Source organism: Aulonocara stuartgranti (assembly GCF_965226115.1).
Source record: "Aulonocara stuartgranti genome assembly, chromosome: 14".
NCBI lineage: Eukaryota > Metazoa > Chordata > Actinopteri > Cichliformes > Cichlidae > Aulonocara > Aulonocara stuartgranti.
Genome location: NC_138950.1, coordinates 6,207,943 through 6,234,498, shown reverse-complemented (window position 1 = coordinate 6,234,498; position 26,556 = coordinate 6,207,943). Strand labels below are relative to the sequence as shown.

At 39.2% G+C, this 26,556-nt stretch overlaps 2 protein-coding genes across 2 annotated transcripts; both read left to right on the top strand.

The window, feature by feature from the left end:
- The first annotated feature begins 631 nt into the window (after positions 1 to 631).
- On the top strand, positions 632 to 20,840 carry ppp5c (protein phosphatase 5, catalytic subunit). The gene is made up of 15 exons (XM_082503526.1): positions 632 to 665; positions 9,575 to 9,675; positions 13,433 to 13,538; positions 15,252 to 15,493; positions 16,116 to 16,263; positions 16,378 to 16,499; positions 16,609 to 16,674; positions 16,882 to 16,980; positions 17,125 to 17,230; positions 17,839 to 17,981; positions 18,295 to 18,382; positions 18,487 to 18,527; positions 18,645 to 18,823; positions 18,911 to 18,992; positions 19,702 to 20,840. Exons 1-15 carry the CDS (start codon positions 647 to 649, stop codon positions 19,762 to 19,764), a joined length of 1,605 nt encoding a protein of 534 aa, XP_082359652.1. The 5' UTR covers positions 632 to 646; the 3' UTR covers positions 19,765 to 20,840.
- Positions 20,841 to 21,974: 1,134 nt separating this feature from the next.
- On the top strand, positions 21,975 to 26,252 carry LOC309688091 (THAP domain-containing protein 5-like). Its single transcript, XM_082503529.1, has 5 exons — positions 21,975 to 22,193; positions 24,058 to 24,241; positions 24,640 to 25,457; positions 25,572 to 25,758; positions 25,873 to 26,252. Exons 1-5 carry the CDS (start codon positions 22,120 to 22,122, stop codon positions 25,990 to 25,992), a joined length of 1,383 nt encoding a protein of 460 aa, XP_082359655.1. The 5' UTR covers positions 21,975 to 22,119; the 3' UTR covers positions 25,993 to 26,252.
- Positions 26,253 to 26,556: the final 304 nt, after the last annotated feature.

Below are 26,556 nucleotides of genomic sequence, written 5' to 3'. Positions count from 1 at the left end.
AAAGCACAGCAATTTTCCCCCAATGAAAGAACACACAAAGCGCCTGTTTGGAAAGGCAGCTAAACAAAGTATAATGAAACATCATCAAAATAATTGAATCCTCTTCAGTCTCACCTCTCAAAATGATTCTGAGTGATCTGTTGCCAGGTCATAATCTTGCCAAAGTACAATGTGTACCGTGTTATCGTGACAGGGGAAATGTAATTGGAATGTTAATGGGGCTTTTTTTTCACCAAGAAAACAGGATCATTGCCCAACCTAAACAAGGAAAACCCAAGATCTGATGCAGGAGACAAGATCATTAACATTAGACACTAAAGGTGCTTGAACTTGAATTTTGCTTTTTTCACTTTCCCTCCTAAAGATGAAACAAAGAGTAAGAATGTCAAGAGACTCATAAATCTATCTGTGGTGCTAATGGAACAGCCCTATGGGGGAAGTAAAACTTAAGTAGCCTTGTTCCTCCAAGTGATGTTCATTTCTCAGCAGCTGCTTCCTCTCAAGCCCTCTGGCTTTTCATGGGACTGAATTAAACTGCTGACAACTCCTGCTAAAAATGAAGCATATCGCAGAATACGGCCCACCCGAAGAAAAATAAAGGATTGAACTGAACACAATTCAACCCAACAGAGAAGATTTAAGACAGATGGCGGCAGCTTTTGAAGGTCAAGCAGGTGTTCTTTTACAGCTAAGTCCATGTGTTGAGTTTATACAACTGCATGAGTAACAAGAAAATTGTTCTGTTGTTGCTATTCATCAATTTTGACACAACTGGTCCTTTAATTACATCCAAGTGCAGTGTTTAACCCTTTTATATCTGTTGATGTGATGACTTTCGAAGCATTCTACCTGTATGCTACTTATCTAGGTTCATAATGCAGTCATGCTAAATGTGAGCTCATTCGTCATGCCGCTGGTCTTGAAATGTTATTTTGGGTTCGCGTCTTATTACAACATCCATGAAATGTGCGATTATACGTCCACCAGTCTTCCAGCACAACTGCTCATTAAAAGTGGAGCAGGAAAGCGACCTGGTATAATTCCTGTGAACTCAGACGGAGCTGACTGCGACCTTAATAACAGACGCTGATGTCCTGCTGCAGCTCAGCTCTGCCTTGCAAACACACAGCTGTGCAAATCCATTGTTGCTCCAGGTGCTGAATCTGTGTGCAAACACACACAAATACACAAACATCAACAAACATGCCTTTCTGTTTAAAGACGCAGTTTTGCAGTTTAAGATTTTGGTTTTATTTTCGCATCAGTTTTACACAAGTCTAATTAAATTCGAGATTTCTCTCTTAAAATAACAGGGTAATTATGTTACCATACTTACTGATATAAGGGGTCAGGCTGAACAAATTTACCACAGTACTGACTTTAATTTTGTACATGTTTAACTTACTTTTATGCCTAACTTATTTTTTGCTTCGCTGTACAGGCAAGATTTGAAATAACTTTAGTGTAGATATATATGTTACTGCTCTACCTGTATTTTTATTAAATAAAATGTTTCTGATACATATAAATTAAACTTTGATTTATAAGTCCCCAGAATACCTGGGTGTACAGATCAACAGAATATTGACAAGTTTACTGGAACATGTTAGACATGAGCTGACAGCGATTTCCTTCTCCACCTGTCAGGCTTTTATTGCCATCTTTTTCCTTCACACCTGCAGTAGATGTTTATCACAGTCAGCCGCCCATATCGCTCGCTTCGCCTCCTCTTTTCTCTCCTTTTCTCTCTGATCTTTTTGTTAGCCGCTGCCAGCTCTTTGAAGATTCCCTGAAAGTTTTGTGTTATCACCTGCACGACACAAAGCAAGTGATAGGGGATGAAAAAAGATGAGTGACTAAATGAGGGACAGAGACAGAATAAAATACCACACACGTTTTTCTTTCTAGCTTTTTTTCCCTACAAGCTAAAAAGAAACTAGGGTAGAACAAACATTTTTAAAAGAGAGTAGTTAATTTCCACTTCACCAGATGGCCGCTGTGCTCCTTTGTCATGTAAATAACCAGTAGCTAGCGTCATAGCTTAAAATTCTAAGGATCAAAGACTGAGGAAAAACAAAAAAAAAGCCTCTTCAAAGTGAAGCCCACAAAGGGAAAGTATGATAAACCATATGACAGTGAGTGTGGTTATAAAGCACGCTGGGCCCTGACTCATTTGCTGGACCTCTGTAAGTAAGAAATGTTTTCTAAAAAAGGAAAGGTACCAATTACATCTCTGGACTGGCTCCTTCTCGTGGCACCGCCCCTCCGTTTCCTTCCTTCCTCCTCTCTCTCTCTCTCCCTCTGTGTGTGTGTGTGTGTGTCCCTGGACACACAGGGACAGATATGCCGCTATAAACAGCTACCATGTCCCTGGGTAATAAACAGAGGAGAGGACCTGGCTCATGGCTCTGAAAAAACAACAATGTCCGAGCAGGATCTACACCCAGAGGAGAGGCAGTCTCTAAATAGCAGTTTAATCATACAATCCCAACTGAAGAACATACCCCAGTGGGTGATGGTGACGGCAATGGGGAAGACGAATTGGTGAGGGGTGGTGTTTGAGGGAACCTTAATTCCCCTGGTGAATCACTATCAAGCATTTATTGTAATAGCATCTGTTGCTCAATGACTTTATAATTGAAAAACTCCAAACATCATTCTGGGCTCTATAAAAACTAAACGCTTCTAATCTAGATCTAGATATCCTGCTGTATTGGGCTGGCTTGTAAAGTCCGAACACAGCAGTAATTTTAATTGTATATCAGTTGTTGTTGTTGTTGTTGTTGTTTTGGTTGCTTGGGAAAAGAATAATTCTCAAACAAGCTGTTGACCAGATGGCCTTGATATAGTCTAAATGTTTATTTCTAACAATAATTTAGGTCTAACACTCAGTCTTCTGCTAGCTCTGTATTGTTCACCACCATCTGCTGTATAAAAATCTAGCTTTTGCAAGACGTTTGACTTACTAGTCTAGCGGCATAAATACTGCAATCTTTTTATTTTGGTAAACAGCTGCCTGCTGTTGTTGGACATAAGGTTGATTGAAAGCAAAGCAATGTTTTGGCCACTATTTTCAGGGGATTTTCCACTCTGAATGACACTTTTCCCATGAACCACTAGTTTAGTTCATTCACTGAATAGCTCAACTGTCCTGATATAGTTTTTAAATAAAAACACTTGTCCCAGTTCCAGTACTTCTTTTGGAGTTTTTTTTTTTAACCATTTTGCCTTATGACCACCTTTTAGTTGGAGAAAACAGTCATTATGAAAACACACCTGTGTAAAGTAAAAAGTTAATGATTTTAGGCAGATGCAGCCATGCGGCTTCAGAATCCAGTGGAATAGAGGCATGCTGGGAAAGCGTACAAGGCATAATCTCTTTACAGACCCCATAGTAAGCTTGGCCGAACCAAGGCTGTGACCCATACCTTGGGCGTAAAAGTTCATTCACACACTATTACTCATCCTACTACTTCACTTCATCCACGCACCCTCACGTCCACATAGACACACACACGCACACACACTAAAACACGGGCAAGGCTGCTGACTCCTATTAAGTGAGGTGTGACTGAACTCACAAATCACACATTGGTGTTAAACTGACATGGTGGACAGAAAGAAATATCATCCTGAGAACATGCACACACAAATTTGGGTTAAATCACACAGTAATATAACTCTTCTTATTGGATAAATGGGAGGTTAGGGAGGTGTGAGGTTTTCAAGGTTAGCTCTGCACAGGGTCTGTTTTAGATTAGTCTGCCATAGTCTGTGGCCTACTGTGTCAGTGGAGCTCTCAGCTGTATTGATAGGTGCAAGGGTTATGACAGCAGAGAGAAAAACTTGGCAGCCTGTTCCTCCATTGCCTTCCCTCAGAGGGATACTGGTCAGCACGCTCCCACCCCTCCTTTCTCTCCCCACTAGCTCTGAATTCCCCAATGAACAACACATTCCTCCTTCCCAGTACCACTGTTTATGACACGGTATCCTTTGAAGCAACATGTGAGTGTTTGTGTACGTGTAAGTAGATGGGTGTGCAAGTGTGTGTGTGTGTGTGTGTGTGTGTGTGTGTGTGTGTGTGTGTGTGTGTGTGTGTGTGTGTGCACGCGCACAGCCTTGAGCAACTGAGCCTTGGTAAATGCATAAATGTTCCAGCATGACAATAACAAAGTTGGACTGTGAGTTTAATAAAGGTCTAAGTGTTCTGTGGAACACCTGAGCAGGTATGATAAGGGCATACATCTGTGTGACAGCTGTTTCCTTGCATCCCTCAAGTGATGGCAAAATCTAGAATCTAGGCCAATTGAATTACACATTGAGATGGAGAGTCCATGAGAGCAATGGGTGGAGGAAAAAGCTGTGAGTCATCACCAAACTTGGGATGCGCTCATTTTAAAAGGCAGAGAGAGAGGGGGGAAAACTGGGTGTTGAGACAAAGAAAAACAAACGAGTTGCTTTTCTAATTAAAGCAGCCCTAAAGGAGAGGGTGGGGGTGTTAGGGAGCTGGGAGGGGGGCAGAGGTCAAAGCTAGCTGAGTCATTTCTAAAAACACCCATTTCCTGTGATTGGGGCGCTTCAGGAGCGGGCAGAAATTACTTGTGGTTTATGCAAACCCTCCTCACATTTCCTCCCAATCAATGCACTCTGACACGCAACGGTAATACGCATTTACCATGTTTTATTCAGGCACACATTGATGAGTAGACCTGGAAAATGTATAGAAGGTGCATCCGAAAATGCAAAAAAATGCCTTTTTTTCCCTCTCTCTCTCTTTTTTTTTTTTTTTTTAGATCTTTGCACTTTTTATAACAAGTCTTCTTCATAAAAGTTTTATTCCACTATTTTATAGCAGCTTTGTAATATTGTTATATAGAGTTCTAACCTTACAAAGTATCAGTCAAAAGTTTGTCCCAAACCTTTGATGTATGTTTGAATATGTGTATAAAATAGTAAATGTTATTAGCTGCATGATTAAACATAACTAAAAAAAAGTCAGTGTTTCTAGAAAATCAGCAATGGAACAGATATATAAAAAAATACCAATTTTTTATAGATCATATTTGTTTTTATATTTTTTATTAATAACAACATTCCACATCTTAAAGCATGGCAAAACCTTTTGTGTTTTAATAGTTTTATAGAGTTCAACTTAAATATGTCATTATAACTAAACAAGATTCTGAACTTGGATTACATTTTTGTTCTTGATATTTTTGCAAATTAGTACAAATTTAACAAGATATATTAACTTAGTTGAATATAAAATATTGAACAAAAGCCTTGAGTCATTCCTCGTTTCTTTTTCCTTATATTTTGCTTTTCAGAGGTTAGAACTCTTGTAATGCTCTAGGATCGTTTTTGGGTTTTTTTTGTCATTTTCAGTCTAATTCTTGCACCTAATTATTTTCAGAGCACTGTTTATTTGATATGTTAAGCCAGATGATGTGCATCATTCAATCATAAAAAAAGACTCAAACTAGACTTGTATCTGCACATAACACACAACTTGGCAAAGAAACTATTTTAAACTCTATATTAGACACTTTGTTACTAGCAACCACAAAAGCATATAACTTGTTCACATTTCTTTTGCCCAATCTATAAAAAATGCTAAACAACACAAAACAACAAAAAACAGGGAGATTCCCAAAGAGCTATTGGCAAAAAAAAAAAAAAAGAAAGAAAGAAAAAAAAGCAGAGGGCAGAAGAAGAAGTCTGAAAGCAGTACCTGAAAGTCATGTTCTTGAAAAATAAGAAAAAAATATCCAGCAAAGAGGACATGAGAGATACAAATGGCCCTTCGGCTGAGCTACTGTTTGCTGGAGTGTCGTGAGAAATGACTTCAGGGGAATGGTGGCTGTCAAGAAACCATTCTTAAGGAAGGGAAACAGGGAGAAATGACACAATAATTGTACTGAAAATTATTAGCAACGCATCTTACACTGCGATGAATCAAAACTAGAAATCCTTAATTAAAATTGCCATCTTATATAGACTAAATCAGAAAAAGGGTGCAACACATTGGAGGCTCTGGAGGTCTGAAGCTGTATTTAAGTTAGTGGTGTTGGGGATTTTTGGATGGAAATGAACGCTGAAAAGTACGGTCAGATTTTGATGCACTGTGCAATATCACCTGGAAGGCTTTAGACAGAAAACAGAACAAAAGGCAGCCAACATCAAAATAAGAGCTTTTAATGTTCTTCAAGAAGCCTGGAAAACTATTCCTGAAGACTGCTTAAATATTATAAGAAAGCTTGTCTAGCAGAGTTCAGGCAGTGTTGAACAATGGAAGTAGTCAGTTGGTGACGTTCCCTGTCCAGTCTGAGTAAAAAAAAAAAAAAGAAATGTTGAAAAGATGCTTTCATTTTTAAAATAATTCATAACTAAAGGAGTTAATGAAGGGTTTTCCATAACATGATTTTGCTGCTTTTTTTTAAGTAAAGCTTTTTCTTCTGTTTTTGTTCTTTTGGTTTGGTCCTTTCTTTTTAGCCTGTAACAACCAAGATTTCTCCTCTCACAGGCCCGACAACAGCTTTGGCATCCTCACATATACACACGTGCTCAACACACAACCAGGGGGGAAAAAAGGCATTTTGTCAGAGAGGTATAACAGAACCCAGACTGTGAAAGAAGGCCCTAATTCAAGCCAGTCTATCCTAGCATCAGCACCACAGTCCCGCCCCTCTGGCACTGCTGAATCATCAAGACTCACCCTTAATGCACTGGAATGGCCGAGAATTTCACACACACCGTGCCTTCCATAGTAGTATTTGTGACTAAATTAATTTGGAAGGCCGACTACTTGATGATAAAGGCAAAGATCATAAAGTCTGACTCATTCTACTGAGGTCCAGTGAGAAATTGGAAGATGATATCTGTGGTGGATTTTTGGTTCACAGCACCTGATGAACACATGTGACTAAACGACTGAGTGTGGTCCTCATTTTCCTTTAGATACACCCGCTGGTCTGCACTGCAAATAGGTAGAAAGGGCCATCTGGTGCAAAAGGCACCTACATCTAATGCTGCCTCCTCTGACTGGCCACCCAAGAGTTCAGGATGTGAACTAATACTTTGCTGTAATGAATTACTCCCTAGAGATATAAAAATAAAGTTAAGGGATGAGTCTGGAAGGCTCCCAAAGTGCTGTCAGTAGTCAATGCTAACTGACAGGAAAGTCCAACAGTAAGAGCAACAGGAAGAGGAAACTCTCCCCCACAACATCCTGGATGGCCTGCCCATGTGTGACTGAATATTTTCAGATATTGTTCAGGGTCTTTGTTTGTGCCTCATAGCTGGTATTGTCATGGCAAAGTTATAATGTCTAATTAGTGATTTGCAAACATCTGTGTGTACACTATAATGCTGTGGTTGGCAAAGTAATGTTATTCTACTGACAGATATTTACAGCTTGTTTTGAATACTTCTAACTGTCTGCTCCGCTGCTTGTTTGTTACAGCTATTCTAGTCTCTTGAGATAATTCCACCACATTAGAAGAAGTCTGGGGCAGATTTTTCAACAACCCGTCCCTCTTTCCACCTTATTTGCAGAGTTCTGTTGAAGTCTTCCTTTCCTTTCAAGTCCCATAGTCATCTAATGGTCAGAATGTGTGTACCCAGACATCCTGAGTCACTTATGATGCCGGTTCCTTTCTGTGGGAAAGCGTGACCATGTGTGCTGTGCTCAGTCGCTCATTGCTCATAAACAGTAGGAGCACAGCCTGCAATGTAAAATAAACTAGCCGCCACAACATGCTGTCACTACCGCTAACTAGCGTGAAAACAACAACCACAGAGCCAGATCAAAGGGGTGCAGCCGGTCACACAACTCCTCGGCTTACGTGCCACTCTCGCTTTGATAGATTATCCTCTTGCTCTTTCTCGCTTTACGATAGAAGGTTATTGTGTGATTTAAGATGTAAGTCTGTCAAAGAGTTGGCGTCACATCCAAGTGAATTGGCGGAGCTGGTAATGAACTCTAAAAAGGTGAAAGCCTGCGTGTGTTAGATGAAAACTTGCCAAGTTCACCATGATGGTTGATATCACAAGGCAATGAAGAGCAGCGTCATGGGTGGTCACTGTGTATAAATACTTTTTACTGAGGATGTTCCTCTCCTTGCCTTTCTTCATGCTCACATACAGACTATAACAAACTTTTCACCTCAAACATTCATAGCATGTTGATTCAGCATGTCTATTTCACATCCTCCGCTGTCTGCTATGCTCTATCTATCTGCATTCCTCCACATGAGCTTCTGTCTTTCTCTCTGAGGCGCAGAGTCATTGCCCTATTTGCTTGAATTTCTCATTTCCTGTTTGGGGTGTGTATCCGATCCCTTGTTCTCGTGCCCAGCACACATCAAACACTCAAAGCGAGAAAAAGAGACCGAAAGAAGGGCACACAGAAAGTATATAAGTGAGGGAATCGTGGCAAAATTTGAGGTGAATGGGAGAGGTTGACTTTGAAAGGAATCGGGCTGAAGATGTCAGGACAATGGAAAGGAAAAATCTTGACCACTGTCAGAGAAAGCAAATGGAAAACCAAAAAGGAGTAGGAAACACAAAGCGGTTAATTATAATATCCACAGATATGCCTCAAAAAAGGTCAGGCTCATGTCAAAGGCGTTGTTCATTCTGTAAGATCACGTTTCATCTTTATCTAATTTATAAGGAATCTGGGCTGATTTCACTTCCCTGTGCAATTTGTTTTTATTTACTCAAATTATCTGTTTAGTCAGTCATTTTCCAAATTTCCTTTAACAAGGCTGTGGTGCCAGTCAAACAGGAGGGGGTTGCTGAGCTATAGCCATTAAAAATACAGCTTCCCATAGTCTGCTTCACATTTCCATCATAAAGGACTGATTCCACTCAGGCTGTGTGTGGGCTTACACTCAGGTATGGAGTAGTGGTTTCAGTAGCTAAAGCAACTAACTGTAGTGTATTTGTTTCATGAGACAAAACTGCTTGTTTTACTGGAAAATATGCTGTCATTCGTTGTAGCACCAAATCTGATATTAAACTTATAACCCAGCTTTTAAAAACTGAAGTGAAGAAATAAAGCAAATGGAATCCTGATGCAAAGTTAAAGAGTTTCCATTTATTCTGCTAGTCGTTTTCATTTTTCATGGCCGGGTTTTTTGCAAAAAACAAAACAAAACATAGATTTTCTTTGTCTATGTATCAGAAAATGATAAAAAAAAAAAAAAAGTCAACAAAAACAACTTAAAAAACAAATCAAAACTAAACATAAACTCAGCTACAACCGTTGTGTGTTTATATATCTTCAAGGTAAGGAAAGAACAATAATTACCAGTAAATGTTTGCCCTTTTGAATGACTTCATACTTAAAATCTGTGTTTGAATGGAAGAGTTACAAATTAAGAAATAAAACAAGCAATAAAAACCATCATCAACATGAAATCAGATGCTCATTTAAGGATTTCTAGTCATCAAAATTCAAACTGTAGCCGAAAGGTAAAATTTGTATTTTATACTTAGAAGAGCACTGCAAGAAATGCAAACAGACGCTCAACAGAATATAAACACTAACGATTTCTATACCCTCCTTCAGTCTCCACCCTAACCACTGTGGTTACAAGTCCAAGAAACACAGGAGAAAAACAGAAGAGGATTTTAATGTGGAAAGGTAAAGCAGCAGTGTTTTTTAAGCAGGTATGCATCACGTTTCTTTTCCATTTACATAAAATTTCCAACACTTTTCCTGAGGCACAAGTGAACATGCAATTTGTCATTTGGGGATGTTGGTTGACACACTAGCTGATGGCTACACCAATCAACGGGAGACTTTGTAATGCTGCTGTACAATGTGGGCAATCCCTGCAATTTATGACTCACACTGTCAGAAAAAAGCAGCAGGTTACAGTCAAAGCCAATGTCTAAACTAACCATGACGGAAATGAGAACTAGGATGGTAACTGAAGCTCATGGGGTTTTTTTTATCACAACTTATCTTCAATTTGGCTTTAAGTCCTGTGCCCTGCCTACTAGAAAAACATGTGGTTCAAATAAACGTGACCCCCCACAGACTCCCTGAAGTCAAGCGCTCATTAGTGAATTATTTTCACAGAGTAGAGCAGAAGAAACTGTTGTTGTCTCAACTTATACATAATACTCGCCAGGTCTGATAAGATGGTTAAAGGGATATAGTAAAAGAGTTGGGGGGTAGGGCACAATCACACAATCACTACTACTATGCGCTACAAAACAATAAATACTAAGAAGGTCTGGAACAAGCCTATGTAACAATATACTCCAAGCACTCTGAGACCTCATCATTTATTGGCTTGTGGAGCTGGAATGTCACTCACATTCCCACTGACCTTCATCAGTGTCTGTCTCTGGTTGCTCGTATATCTCTGTGCTCCTCCGTTTGTGTTTGTTTTAACTTTCTCAGGACCCCCCCCCCACCAAAACGCCCATGCATCGTGCACCCGAGAGGACAGCAATTTCCCTCTTCCCTCCTCCCACCAAGCCAGACTTTCTCTACCTCTCTCCCTCCCACACTGTCTCTCCCACTCACTGTCTGCGTTTACTCTCATGTGTGGCTGACGCTATAACGTCAGCTCATGCTCAGTCAATCTTGACGTGTTTTTTTTTTTAATATATTTTTTTTCCATCCCTGAAGCGCTACTAGTAAAACCATCACAGACACGCCATGGCTCAGAAAGGCGGGCGAGTCATTGGTAATCTTCTAAGAGAAAGTGAACTCACACTGAGGTTAGTAAGTGTATGGTAGAGGTCACGGACAGTGAGTCACCCAAGTACTTGGCCTCTTATTCTTCATGGTGGGATGTCGCTTGTGAGTCACTGCAACAGACTGGACTGGGTTGTATACTCTGTGTCATATGCTTTTCTTCACCATGTCAAGTTCTGTTGAACTTCTAACCCTAACCAGTTAAAACCCAAATACACCAAACTGCAAAGCTATATCTGAAAGGGCTGATGTTCTGGTACACAAGACATATGTGACTATGTACATTGCTACTAGAAAAGGAAAGGTGTTTCTATTTAAATTTAGGTTCATGTGACATTTTACAAGCCAATTATATGAGACTGAGGTGCATCAGATGTCATGTGTGAGTGAAAACATTGTGGAGCTATGCACCTGTGCCTTGTCCCCTCATTAGTGTGTCTTGTTGCGTGCATACAACAGTGACAGAGAGAAATGTAAACCCCACATAGCCTGGAGGCATATGTAACATAAACAAAGTAACTGTGCCAGAGGCTGTACTTTTTTGTTATTGAGCCAACAATTTATTAAATGGGGAATTTTCTGTAGCTCAGTCAGGTGCATATTTAAAGACAGGGTATTTAAAGCAGTTAATCCAGACAGACCATGGCAAATTGTCCCACATATGAATCATTAAGTCAGTCTTTCACTAATTATTCTTTTGAAACAAATTACTCATCATCTTAAAATTTCAATGGTTAACCTCACGCGAGGCTTAAGGCTGCCTACAAAACAAACCGGTTTTATGTCTATATCAGTGAATGTATTTACTGACCCCTGCTGGCTGATAACCTAAAATAACTCAAACGTGGATACAATTTGACATTGAAATTAGATTTGCAAGTCAAATGAAGAGCTGAACCAATATCAGCAAACACACAGTTTATGTGCAGTTTGCTACATAATGTGTCTCAGCTGAGTTAAATACAGATGCAGAATTAACTTTAATATGTGAAACTCAGAAATTGAGAAATATGTAAGAAAGAGAGGAAGGGAGAGTGAGAAAGGGTTATTTTCAAAGGTAAGGATTGTCCAGGAAGTAGATCTTTTAAAGGGGAAACTTAAAGCATAAAATCCTCATTTATTTTAGAGTTGTTGTTTGTTTTGTTTTTTAAATCAGTTATTGGATATTGAATCTATACATTACTGCGGAAATTTTGCTTTTGCACAACATTTTGGAAAACAAATTGAAGCCAAATTTTGCTTGCCTAAAGTTCATGGTGAAATTTAGGTTACACTGAGGGTAGCAAACCAATTTAAATAGAAGGTGATGATACTGATTACATTCACTCAGGGGAATTCTACCTGTCACATTAGCTTTAAAGTGTCTAAAGGATGAAAAGAATCTGTGACAGCTTATGTAACATCTGATTATCTCATTATTTTTTAAGGGAATACTGGAGTAGCAGCACAAGACAGCTGATCACAGCCTGCACACATATAAAAATCTCCTTGAATTGACAAAACAATTCACTATGCGACTTATTTCCAGGTGACTATTCTCTCACAGTTTCCCCAGCTACCAAATCCTACTTTAAATACTGTAGAAGGGAGAACAAACACTAGAGGGGCTTTTTATTTATTTATTTTTTATCACGGATGTGAACCTCAATTACAAAACCATACTTTCCCTATTTACTGATAGGACACCAAAGGAAGTTATTAGTGGACACTGAAAAACACAAAAAACCCAACTAGCAAAATATTAATGTAACAAAGAAATGCATTTACTTTTTTAGGCACTCAAAGCACAAAACGTGCTTATTGCAAACTAGTCTAAAGCAGTGGTAGGAAACCATGTGTGTATGGGATTTGCATGTGTTTTCCACACTCACTGAAATCACTGCTCAGGTAACTAATCTTATAACCCCACAAGTTCCTCTTTTGATTTTTATTGGAATCTCAGCTGACTCTAAATTATATTAATTTCAGATAAATCAGAATAATTGGAATCTAATTTGGTTGTTATTGGGATCTTTTAAATTGTGGGTATTTTTGCTTTCATTTGCAAAGCACAAATATATATAGCACTTACATATTTATAATGCACTTATAACATGCATGTCTTCGGACCCTGGCAGAAAGACAGAGTACTAAGAGGAAATCACTACAGGTACTTTAGAGTGAGTCAAACATGCAAACTACACACAATGAGCCCCCTGCCAGGATTTGAACCAGAAGCCTTCTTAACTAAGGACAGCACTAACCACTCCACCACTATGCTAACCTGTTTCAGATCTCCTGGCACCCTCTCAGCTCGGTTCCTTGGGTGCACCATATATGATAACGGCTATGCTGTTTTAATATTTTACTGTTTAGAAATTCTTCCACGATCAGTCAAACCAGATGGTGTCTGTCCCTGCAGAAACCTGGGCAAATGTGATGAGAACACAGATATCGCTCATGACAGAGTCAAGCTCTACCACTTGTCACCACTATCCCATAGAAATACACATGTAACTCATAATAAATCCAGAATTATTTATTCCAGAAATAATTTAACCCACATTGGTGGATCTGAAATTGGGTATAACATCAATGTTATTAACTTTGACCCGAACAGTGTGCAAGGGTTACATGTTGTAGTTTCGTAATGTCGCACGTATGATCACCCCGTAAAATTACTTTCAATATGACAAATGGTAAAAACTACACCTAACTTTGCGACCTTTACGACAGTCCATCCCAATGGCGCACATATCGGAAAACGGCAGTGAGAAGAAGATGGCGGAGGGAGGTAACGATGCCGAGCTACTCAAGGAGAAGGCGAATAAGTACTTTAAAGGTAATTTCTAAAACCTGTCAAGTCAGTGTGTTTTTTCAGTATTTTTTTTATAATTTGACACTGTGACCATTGGTTAGCAGCGGCGTGATTGTGTTGCAGTACACCTCAAGCAAAGCCGGTCGCAAATACTAAGCTAGTGTTGCTCAGAGAGCATGCTAATGGTAAACCCCATTCATTGGGATCCGCGGCACTGATGGGTAACAGCAGCTAGCTAGTAGCCACTACACTCAGCAGCGACAGCACCGACGTTAACCCATGCCGTCACTCGTGTCGTGTATATTACACCACCAACTTCCCTATTTATCCAATGTCTCGAAGTTATAAGGTTTATGACCATGCGCTGTGTTTAACAGTCACTGATTTGTTTCCATTTAGCCGCCGCAGCGGGTTAATATTGTAGTTTAAGGTGAGGTTCACATAGAACTAGAATTTTCTGTTAGCCGGCGGCTGCTTGAACAGGAAGAGCAGCGAGGCAGAGCTCCCTAAACTCATGGCAGCAGTTACGAAATCTTCAATGCAACTCAACTCTTATTCGTTTATCTGAAATGCAATTAGATTTCAAGTCACTGAAGAGGCGCTTTTAATATCGTACGATTAGCATTGAAACGTGGTAGTCACGTTGCGCCCCCATTCAAAACACATAGATAATGAAAGTGTCTGTTAAGCAACCGGCGCTAGGGTTTCTAGTTCATTTAGGTAGATTCCTTAGTAAATCAAAGCATATAAAATCCAGCTTGGACACAGTGGTGATCTGTGAAACATGCATATGAGGTTATCAGCCGTCATTCACATTTTGTATTAAGTACATTGTCCAGGATGTATTTTTCACGCCCACGACAGGTCTGTCTGTCTGGTTAATTGGGAAACTTCTGCGGGGTTGATACTGATGAGTCAGAGTACCGGTAGGTGCAAAGAAAAGACTGTTATGTGAGGGACGGGGTGGTATTTTTCTGCTTTATAATTCATATAACCATGTTAGACATGCACTCCCCGGGGTTGCAGTCCCATTACTTTCCTAATATAAGACACATTTTTTCCTGGTGTCAGATTCTAGAATAGAATTGTCATTTTACATGTACAATGAAATTGTGGGTGCTCCACACCAACTGTGCTGGAATGAAATATAAATGGTAGATAGCAGGAATAAATAGCCAACAGGAGAAATATATACAATCAAGAGGGATATATAAACAAGAGAAATATATGGCACACATTAGAAAGCAAATATGGTCTAGAACTAGTACGTTTTGGCAGTTTTATTTTCTTAGTTGTATATATTGCAAAACTTGTAAAACCTGCTTTAGTTTGTCTGTTTGTAAAGGTGGGGATATGATTTCTTCATAAACAATGCTGAATTAAAAAAAAAAATTCTTAATATGTTTGGTGACTGGTCTGCATATAGTTTATGCCCTTCAAAATAAACCCATTAAATATATATGTGTATATATTATGTTTGTGTGTGTGTCTGTGTGTATAAATAGTTATGTTAAATAATCGTGATTGACCAAAATGATCAACAATTTATTTTTGCTATAATTCAACAGTCCTATGATTAAGAAAACCATGTATCATGGCAGTGATATACACTGCTAAACACACACCATTGTAGTTTTTACAATTTCTTTCACTAGTGGGTAACTCATTACGTTATGTTTGAGTGTATGATCAAGGTCCAGTTAAACTCCAACTTTGTTTTTTCTTTTCCTTATTCAGAAAAAGACTATGAAAATGCAATCAAGTACTACTCAGAAGCCTTGGAACTCAATCCATCCAATGCCATATACTACAGCAACCGAAGCCTGGCATACCTACGCACAGAGTGCTATGGTTATGCCCTGGCGGATGCCACAAAGGCCCTGGAAGTAGACAAAAACTACATTAAGGGATATTACCGCCGTGCCACCTCCAACATGGCACTGGGCAAATTTAAAGCTGCACTAAAAGACTACGAAACGGTAAGAAGCAATAGCATTTTTTATTATTAGAAGACACATCATGTACACTTGCCATCCAGTCTAACCTTGAATAGAACAAAGTACAGAGCTCTCCACTTCCATCTGTTGCTCTGTCACCACCAGTTAGGCTCTTTGTGTTGCCTTAACAGCACAAAGTGGGGATTATCCTGTAATCCTGTCATGATGCCAATTAGATCCAGTTTGAAGGCTCTCATACCACAGTTAATGGGGTTTGTGCCTTCCTCATAATAAGCAATATAATTTAAATATAACGATAGACCTTAGGGATCTCTGAAGTTCTGTCTTAGTCTCTAGTTTATTGCACAAACCAGACCACTAACCATGATATTTCAAAAAGCATATTCAACGCTTCTGTAAGCAAAGAAGGGTTGGGGCTAGATTTAAATGTGTATAACTCTTAAGAGATATGGGACAGAACATCATGTGACTAAAACCATTGTTCATTTTACGTATGTTAATTGAGAGATTTGATCCTTTATGTTTCTGTTTCTATTTATATTCTCAGCTTTGCATCTATACAAAGTCCTTGTCCCTATGTATGCTTTAATGCCAGTTAAAGGTTAACCAGGGTGTTTATTTCATGTCTCTGTCCTGATAATAGGTAGTGAGGGTTCGACCGAATGACAAGGATGCAAGGATGAAGTATCAAGAATGTAACAAGATTGTGAAACAGAAGGCTTTTGAGAGAGCCATTGCCAGCGACGAGACAAAGAAATCTGTTGTTGACTCTTTGGACATTGAAAACATGAGTATGTTTGCTTTCTTATTTGAGGAATATACATTAGTGTCATATAATAATATTTAATTCAGAAGGTAATAAGGTGAAAGATGTGATGTGAACCATATTAATCTTGACTGTGCAGCGATTGAGGATGACTATACAGGCCCAAAACTTGAAGACGGGAAGGTAACATTGAAGTTCATGAAAGAGATGATGGATTGGTTCAAAGATCAGAAGAAACTGCACAGAAAGTGTGCTTATCAGGTAACCATAGTTATTTATATGACATATAGTAGAGTAAGACAAGGAAATGGAAATATGTGTATGCTTCAAATTAAACTGGTATGTATGTATGTATTTCTTTTTTTCCCAGATTTTGGTGCAAGTTAAAGATGTTCTGTCAAAACTGCCAAGTCTTGTTGAAATCACGTTAAAAGAGGTGAGGATTTTTCTTCATATACTCAAGAATGAAGTGAAGTTTTTTAGTTCACAAGTAATGAGTACAAAATTAGAGCGTGGTCATATTTTCTAAGTGCTAACACTAACAAAACCCACAATGGGAGTACAGGTAGTAGATGATTGTACATGGCCATTTTTTAAAGTTCTCCATTCTTTGTTAAAGATGTTCTGTTTCTCTTTGTCACAGACAGAAAAAATAACTATTTGTGGGGACACTCATGGCCAATACTACGATCTCCTCAACATCTTCAAGTTGAACGGCTTACCTTCTGACACCAACCCTTATGTATCCTTTGTTTTTGCTGACGCTCACACACATTGGTTTTAAATTTGTGTTCACTGGAGTACTTTTCTGTCTAAAATTGTAACAGTCAGATGCCACAAACTTGTCCAGAACTTGTGCGTCATAATGCTTAACCACAGCATTCAGCTGTTCAATGGTGACTTTGTGGATCGTGGCTCTTTCTCTGTTGAGGTCATTCTTACCCTTTTTGGCTTCAAGCTGCTCTACCCCAACAACTTCCACTTGCTTAGAGGTGAGAGCGCTCAAGAGTGTTGTGCATGGATCTCAGGCTGCTGTAACGTGCCATATTGTACATCATGATAACTACATATCTCTGTTGGCATTGGGTTTAAAGGCATCTACTGCAAAGTCCTATAATTTATCAGTAATTTAACACCTTTCATGATTAACTGAACATATTGATAGAATATCAAACAACAACTGCTATGGCATTATGTTCAAATAGTCTATGTATTGTAAAAATATTGTTTTGAAGAATAGTCAACTAAACAAGAAAGGTTCATGTTTTACTTTAATGGAATACAGACCACTAACCACACAAATTTGTACCATTAGATGGTGCAACATGTCAGTGCAACATTTATTTAACCACACAAGAAACTGGGAGTAAATTCTAGTTCATAGCAGCAATGTGGTGAATGGCAGAAGTTGTTAAATAGGGGGTGAAATGCTGTCACCTAGTGGTGAAAGTTTAAATTCTGCAGAAGGTAATCGCAAACAACTCTTCTAAAGAGCGATACCCAGAAGTCTTTTGCTGGATAATTGATCCTCCATAGTAATGACTGATTAAAATATTTAAGTGTCCTGTGTAATCCGCAGTAACCACTTTTAAATCTGCAGGTAACCATGAGACGGACAACATGAACCAGATGTATGGATTTGAAGGGGAGGTCAAAGCCAAGTACACAGCCCAGATGTTTCAGCTTTTCAGCGAGGTCTTCCAGTGGCTTCCTCTTGCACAGTGTATCAACAATAAAGTACTGGTAAGCTTTGAGAATGTGAACTAAAAGGTGACACTGGCGAGTAATTTATTTGTGCTTAAGGTGTGAATATGTATGGATTTAATTCTTATGGTTGTCATTTAAGTGGAAGTTAATTCAAAATGATGAGATATAAAGTATATAGGAGTATGCTAATGTATGTAATTTCTGTCACCTCAGTTATGCTTCTGAAATAGTATGTGTTGTTAAGATAACTTACTGATTACTATTTTTTTGTATTCATCACTTTTCTTGCACAATGTTTCATGTGTTTTTATTGCTGTACTCACAGTTCTAATTAAATTCTCCATGTCAGGTTATGCACGGTGGGCTGTTCAGTGAAGATGGTGTCACATTGGAAGACTTAAGGAAGATTGACAGGAATAGACAGCCTCCAGACTCAGGTGGGGCCAGACTCTTAAGTCATTATCAGTTTAAATTGCTATAAGAAATAACCTTTAAAAGGGATGACAAGTATAATTTAACACTTTTCCCCATGCGTTCACAGGTCCTATGTGTGACCTCCTCTGGTCAGATCCACAGCCACAGGCGAGTTCTCACCCACAGGTTTATACTGAAGCATAATTCAGTGCTTCCTACAGATCTGGATGCAATTTGTGGCAGTACCTGCTTTATAGTTTGTGTCTCTCTCTCCCTCTTACACAGAATGGCCGGTCGATCAGTAAGCGAGGGGTGAGTTGCCAGTTTGGGCCCGATGTGACGGAGCGCTTCCTGGAGCAGAACAAGCTGGATTTCATTGTGCGTAGTCATGAGGTCAAAGCTGAGGGGTACGAGGTCACTCACTCAGGGAAGTGCATCACCGTGTTCTCAGCACCCAACTACTGGTAAGTAATCAAGTTACCTAACTTAAGTGTTGACTGTTAAAAAAGTGGCACATTTTAACTGTTGTATTCTCCTTTTTTTTCCCTCAGTGATCAGATGGGAAACAAAGGAGCATATATCCACCTCAGGGGATCAGACCTCAAACCAGAATTTCACCAGTTCACAGCTGTGGTTAGTGTCCTGTTATCTTGAGTTTAATAAAATCAATATAATATAATAATAATAATGATGATGATATAGAAATAAATAGTTATTTAATAAATAAAACAGTGCAGGCAGTGTCTCCTAAAAGATTAAAAATTTACCCGTAATACATAAAGTGCATGTTGAGGTTTAGTCAGTAAGGTACATCACTTTCAGGTCCTTAATTAAAAGAAGCGATATCTCAGATGTTTCTACATGAAACAGGGATTGAATTGCGCTAATGGAAAAGTGGTTGAAGTGTAACAAAAACTTAAAAGTACTTCATTCTCATTAACAAAAATTTTAAAGATAAGAAACCTAGAAACAACATTGATATTATATCACTTAAGTGGATATTTTAATGAAGATCATCACTATACAAATTTTGAATATGTGGTTAGCTTAATGCACAGTGTTACAGTGACATCTGCTGGACTACTGAGATGAACTTCTCCCTCATGTTTAGGCCATTTTTTTCCCTATTCCTAATTTATAAGTAATCTGACAATTTGTGAAAATGATGCATTAGAAATCATAACACCCTGAGATGAGCAGTGGAGTCATATATTATCCTAACCAAGTGGAATAAAGCCGAAAACATTAAACTACTATTAACTGCTAAAAGTTTAGCTAGTAGTGTCTTAAGAGTTTTAAAAATCTTCTTAAATTGGAATCTAATTCTCATCTCCTTTTACAGCCTCATCCGAATGTCAAGCCCATGGCATATGCCAACACGCTAATGCAGTTGGGGATGATGTAGAGACCCATCTAATCTGTCTGTGACACTGATGACCTCTCATCGGATCCGAACCATCCCAGCCACCTCGTTCCTTCCAGCGCTCGGACATGCTGTTGTTCATGCTTAGCCTAAGGGATCCCTCTCCCTAAAAAACTTCAGCTAGTTGTACGCATAAAGTGTGTGGTTTAGTTCGGATGGGAAGAGATCACTTAGACCAGCCCAGTCCAGGCCTGGATATACTCCTTCACATTACCGGCTAAAACTGAAAAATTACAATTTCCGTTGTCCCTTTGCCTGCTTTTGTGTTCCATCAGTGGGTACAAAAACAACCACAACATTTTCTGACGAGTTTCCTTCAAGCTGCTTTGTTTCTAAATATGTGAGCTCCTCAGACGGCATCATATAGCTGGTATTTACCAAAGATCTGTAATGAAAATGATTGTTCAGTTTTTGCAAGGTGCATCTTGTGACTCTGAAACCTAGCATTGTATACTGTTGGCCTGCATACACAGAGATTAGAGCTTTGGAAACTGGTTGAAAAGCAGCATGTCTATCAGTGTTTCTCAAACCACTCTGCAGTATGTCGGTTTATTTCTCACAAATCCAAAATCTTATTACATGTATGATTCCAGTCTAAAAAACAGATATTAAGTCTCTGGGTGCACACTGAAAGGTGCTGTTTGCCATTAGTGGTGTATTTAGCTGGTTCGGTCACGTGCACTGCTTCCCAGTAAGGAAGATACTGCTGCTCTCCATGTGTTCATCTCCTCGGTCGTCATTGTGCCACTGACCCAGCGGTTCCCGCACAGTCCACTCTCTCCAAACTAGCTTGTAAAGCAAACACTGTTGGCACTCTAGTCTCCAATACATGTTCAATTACCAGTGACTTATTAACCCCGTATGTGAATTTCTTCAGTACACAAACATCAGAAATGCAATCCTGTCTTGAAACGCACAGCTGCATTGTCCAGTGGCCCTCAACTTTTTAGATAAAGAAATACACTGATGTGTATGTATATAACTGTATCATTTAAAGATTCTGTGTAATGTTTGGAGAAAAATATTGAATAAAAAAGCCAGTCCAGTGATTTTAGAAACATGCCTATATCTTTATTTACGTCAGCTAATAGTCTAAGCTTGCAGCTTTGCAGTTTCAACAAGCTTCAAATATATTACCTTGTTTTGTTTAATTACAATGATCAGATTGTTTTTTCAATAAAATACTTAATATATGTTTCAGAAACAGCAAAGGCTACAAATAAGAATGCTATGGAAAGTATAGATCACAAAGGACTGGAAAAGCAATGGAAGACAGCAGGTTTGATAAGTTTTTTTTCTTCAAAAATTATTCATTTTGTTTCTGATTTCATATCCATGGAAAATATGGAAGATGGCAAGGAGTATTAAATTGGAGACTAAATGAAGTAAATAATAATCACAGATCCAAACTCAAGCCAATACGTGGGTAGCAAAGAGCAAGAGTGGAGGAGATGCTATTAGCTATAAATACATTAGCTAATATTTAAAACAATGTAAAAAATAGATGGGGACAAGCTAGCAGAAAGAGCAGTGTACAGTACTGTGCAAAAGTTTTGAACCCCTCTTAATTGCATCATATTTTGCTTCCAAGGAACTAGAGCAAATAACTTATCCAGGCTTACTGAAGATCTGAAGAGTCACACAAGAACTGAACTAAATATCAGTGGTAACAGGTTTACTATTGTAATGAATCCAAATGTGAAACTCTTCTGTACGGAGGATCTCAGGAAAAAGGTGCAACACTGGGTGTCTACAGCCATCTGTAAAGCATGGCTCTGTCATGGTCTGCATTGTTTGGAAACAAAATGCTGGAAATATTAATACAGTCAGAGTTTGATGCACCATCTTCACTGAGAACGAAACAAACGGCAGACAATATCAAAAGAGCTCCGAAGCCTGGTGAGATAGTCCTGAAGAAATGACAAGAAAGCAGCCGAACAGGCTGTGTTGAAGAATAACAGCCTGAACCCATTTTCCCAGCAAAATATAAAGAAACGACGTCGTTTTTCACAGTACTGTATATTTATGTAATTCTATCACTTTTGGGTTTACTAACGAAAGAGCTTATTTCCTGAAACAACGTTTAAAATGTATACATCTAGAAAAAGTCAAACAGTTTGCCAACTCATCCGCGACTCCTCAAGCAAAGCTGCCTGCTTCCTGTGGGCGTGGCGGTCGCGCTCGTTTGACGTCGCAGACTCCCAACAGCTGATCCTCCTTCGTCATCTAAGGCGCCACGAGTTTACAACACAGCACGAGTTTCACAGACCTGTTTCACCTTGTTATGAACTCAGCGGGACACGAAGACAGCAGCAGAAGTTACCGTAGCGCTCCGAGATGCCAAAATATTGTTCGGTCCCAAACTGCAAGAATGACTCCGCGAGCGACAGCAACAGGAAAAGCTTCTACAGGTGAGCAGGTGTTTTAAAACGGTGTTAGCAGGCCAGCTAAACGCGATGCTCAGATGAGACAGGTAGAGGCGCAATCCAACTTCCAACTTTTTCCTGTTCGACGGGTTAGTGTCACAATCTCGTTTTTACTGACGGAAAATAACAACCGAGGTTAGAAAATCTCCGCACAGGAGACGCTTTTTATACGTTTGATAAGTTTGTGTCTTCTACTTCTGATTTTGAAGAAGCCTTCATTTAATCAACACAGCACTTGACTTGATTTAAGCCAGGCCGTCAACACGGTGAAGTCTCGATTAAAGCAAACTTTTAATCAAGACATTTTTGTTTATATCAACGCTGTCTGATTTGTAGCTCTAAGGTATTCTGGTGAGTAAGTTATATTGACAAGTTGTGCAGAAGAGCAGGCAGAAATAGTGATGTGTCATCCTTATCTTTAAGCTGATGCACTCCTAGAGCTGCAGAACCATTGTACGATATTGCAGCCAGTATCAACGATACTTTTAACTTATAAAGGCAGCTTATGTAGAGGACAGCAGTGGATCAATATGCTTAATCTGAATACTTTGACAGCTAATTTTATTTTATTTTTTTACACCTTATATTTTTAATTAATTAAGTAGTTAAGTTAAAACACACGTCTGTGAAGGTTCTCAGTCATCCAGGTCATCGTAGTCTAAAGGAGCTTGGAAAGAAAAAAGTCCGGACTTCTTTGAGTTGCTTCAGTTCAGAACCGAAGAAGCTTCTCGGATGAGAAGAAGTCCAGACTAAAAGAAAAGAAGCCCTTTAGACTAAAAACACACATCTCAAAATGCTTCACCTGTTTTGAAACATTTTATTTTATTTTATTCTGGAGAGTTTGAATGTGCCTGCTTGGAAAGCACTTTGTGTTGGTTTCTACTGTGCTGTATATGTGAATAATGCCTTGACAGTTGACACAAACGGTATTACTACGTTATTATCGTAGTTAGTTCATACTTCATTTGTTAAGTTCCAATAAAGTATTTCATATATATCATTGCCATGGTAATCAGTCTTCTGGTAACATCTGTGATGACCAAGAAAACTTTGAAAAATATCTGACACAAAGATACTGAAACATCACTTTTACCACACCATGATGATGTTCGTCTGGGTCTTTATTAATTCCTACACGGATATTTGCAGTATATTTAGTTACAGCCATAAAATACCTCCACAGGATGCTCCTCTGCCTCACTCACTACAGCCTACACGTGTCTACTCAGTCTGGGTCACGTGACTTTACAATAACAAAACATGGCAGCAGGAGGGGGGAGGGGCAACATGTGCTGGCATGTCTGTTAAAGTATCAATCTGCCCACCGCTAGATTGTGTAAGTCGCTATAGCGTGCAAGTAAAGATTCAAAAGATGAAACATCCTACGAATAAAATAAACTTTTCAGCAATAATAAGAGTACCTCAAGAATATTGCCTAACACCTTGGCTGTTTTGGGGGATTTATTATTTTTTTTGTTGTTGTTGTTGTTTTTGGCTGTGTAATTTCAGTATCAGTTAATGTCTAAAAGAACATGCAACAACTTCACAGATTTCACAACTTTACAACAGGTTCAGAACAAAAGTAAATATGAACACAGTTACACTAGCTGCAAGCTGCTGCAAGATGTAGTTGGTCAGAGCAAGCCAAAATGTGATGAGTCCACAGAGTCAGTCAGTTACCTGATCAGATCATATCAGATGCACTGATTTGCACTGTCCAATCACTGACACACACACAATGTAAACTGAGTTTTAGGAAGCTATTTTCTAGTTGCACATTAATATGAACAATTTCACTTGAAGGAAGCGTGATCAGTGTTTTACGTGTGTAATTTTCATTGTTTTCTAGGTTCCCTCTTCAGGACCCAGTCAGGCTGCAGCAGTGGCTGAGAAACATGGGACGTGAGAACTGGGCTCCCTCTCGGCACCAGTATATTTGCCACGAACATTTTGCACCTTCATGCTTCAAAGTGCGATGGGGGATCCGTTACCTTGAGAGAGACGCTGTGCCCACTGTGTTTCAGGAGGCTGAGGTAAAGCAAAAAGAAACTAAACTTGATTTTTAGTGTTGCAAAGTAGCGCCAATTATTTTACTGAATGCTGAGGTCTTGTTTTAAAACACAGGAAAGTTTCATTCTCCTACCTGGATTTTAGTTTAAGCAGTTTACCTTAGTTCATAAGGCTCGAGAGCAACTCTTGCAGTATTTTAAGTAGTAATAGTGTTATTGTAATTGTGGAGATTCTATGCTAGAGTCACACAGCATTTGTTTTTTCTTGAACAAAACTAACCAGAATCATACAGAATGCTAATACAGAAGTTTTTGTTGCGTACCAGAATATACAATAACAAATACATTATTTTATAGCTTCTATCTTAACATGGAGAGTTAAGATAAAACCTTGTTTTATGCTTTTTGATTTATCTTTTTAGAAACGGAAAGCCACAGACGATGGCGAGAAGAAAACAAAGCGCCTTCGAACTATCTGTAATCCAAGCGTATCGGTATCAGATGACAAGACCATGGTTTTTGACACAGCAGACATGCAAAACAAAGTGCACACTGTGCACCTGTATCAGATTGCTGTCGATCCATCGCAACAAGAAGAAACCAGCTTGGTGCAACTGAGTGATGTTGGAGAATCTGACTGCTCTTTTGAGCCAGAACTAGACTCACTGGCAACAGTAGACAGATTAGAAACGGGGGTAAACTTCCCTTTAACTGTTTTACACACAATAGATCATCTAAGTAACAGTGGGGAGAAGACAGAGGTTGTACTTATGTCTGAATGTCCTGCTGGGGAAGGGCAAGATGAGCTTATGAATGAAATAACTGCGGCCATTTTAACTCAGGGACACAGGCTGGTAGTGAATGACTCCACCCTTGAGTGCACAGATGAGGCTGTGGCTTTAAGTGGAGTTGAAGATGTGACGCATACCACAGAGTTGTTCTCAGATGGCGACGACGGCAACCATGAAACTCAAGTCATTGCCTACCTCGAGACGATACCGAATGTTTTACCCAAAGACACCTTTACCCAGTTTACCTTTTCACCAGAAACGGTACTATCATCGGCTCTGAGCTCCACACCCATCACATCCACTCTGCCTATAGTGTCCAAACACGCAGCACCTCCCCCCACATCCCTGGTCCTCACTTTGGAAAGACTGGATTCTGAAGGAGGAGAGGGCGATGAAGGCAAGTCGGAGGACGACGATACAGAGCAAGATTACCAGCTCGAGGAGCACTGGTGAGTTCTGATGCTTAATTTAAATTTCTTTTTTTTCATTCAATGAAAGAGTCTTTCTTATATCCCTTTGCAGTATTATGGTTTTTAGACTCTCTATTTTTATTACATCATCAGCTACCACAAGAACAGTTTGAGTAAGGAGCAGCTGGAGGGAATTGTGTGTGAGCTACAGAAAAAGGTCAAAGTGCTGCAGCAGCGGCACCGAAGACACCTGGAAAAACTCGTTGGACTGGAGAACACGGTCAGCCAGCTGAGACAAAGCAATCTGCTGAATGAAGAGCGACTGCAGTTACTTGAGAGGGTATTTATTGGAATGAAGTTCAGACTGGCAGCTGTAGCTGTCTTCCAATATATCACTTGAAGTCATTTAAGTTTTCATTTAACTGAAATAATTTTTTGTCTCTTTGTTTCTCAGGCGTACATGCAGACCAACGGAGCAGTGTCTGATGCTGGTGAGACGGTCACCATCATCTATGAGGAGGACGATGCTGCTTACTTGTATACACCACTGATAGATACAGAGGCAAAGCTGTGAGGCCTGACTGACTGCGGATATCCCATCTCTGCGTCTGTGCCAAATAAATAAATAAATGAAAGAATAATGGAGCTTAAGCTGTTGAAAACAAAACGCTACAAAATTTTGTTCTTTCCAGTTTTGTCTCTAATCCAGAAAAAAATATATGAAATGTGACTGTGGGTTAGTCCATCTGCTGTGAACTTTCAACAAATACGGATAAATAGTGGGACAGTGTGGTTTGTGGTAATGTACATATAATTAAAGTAACTTCAGTTTGGGTTCCTGTTTGTGTAGTTTTTATGAATCCATATATTTATTAAAAAAAAAACAGATTATTCAACCACTGAAGTGCATCTCATGAGAAGGAGTTGGATATAATTATCACTGACGGCACTGAAAGGCAGGCTGAAACAAAACAAATGAGTCAACACAGAACACACCCTGTTTTCTGAATTGCAGTTTTGGTTCTTGGAAGTTCACTCTCATTTTCCATTACACCGAGAACACCATGTAGTGATTTGATCTAAAAGGCATTTCTTATATATTTATGTGTAAATATGTGCCTGCTTGTCTCCTCCTACC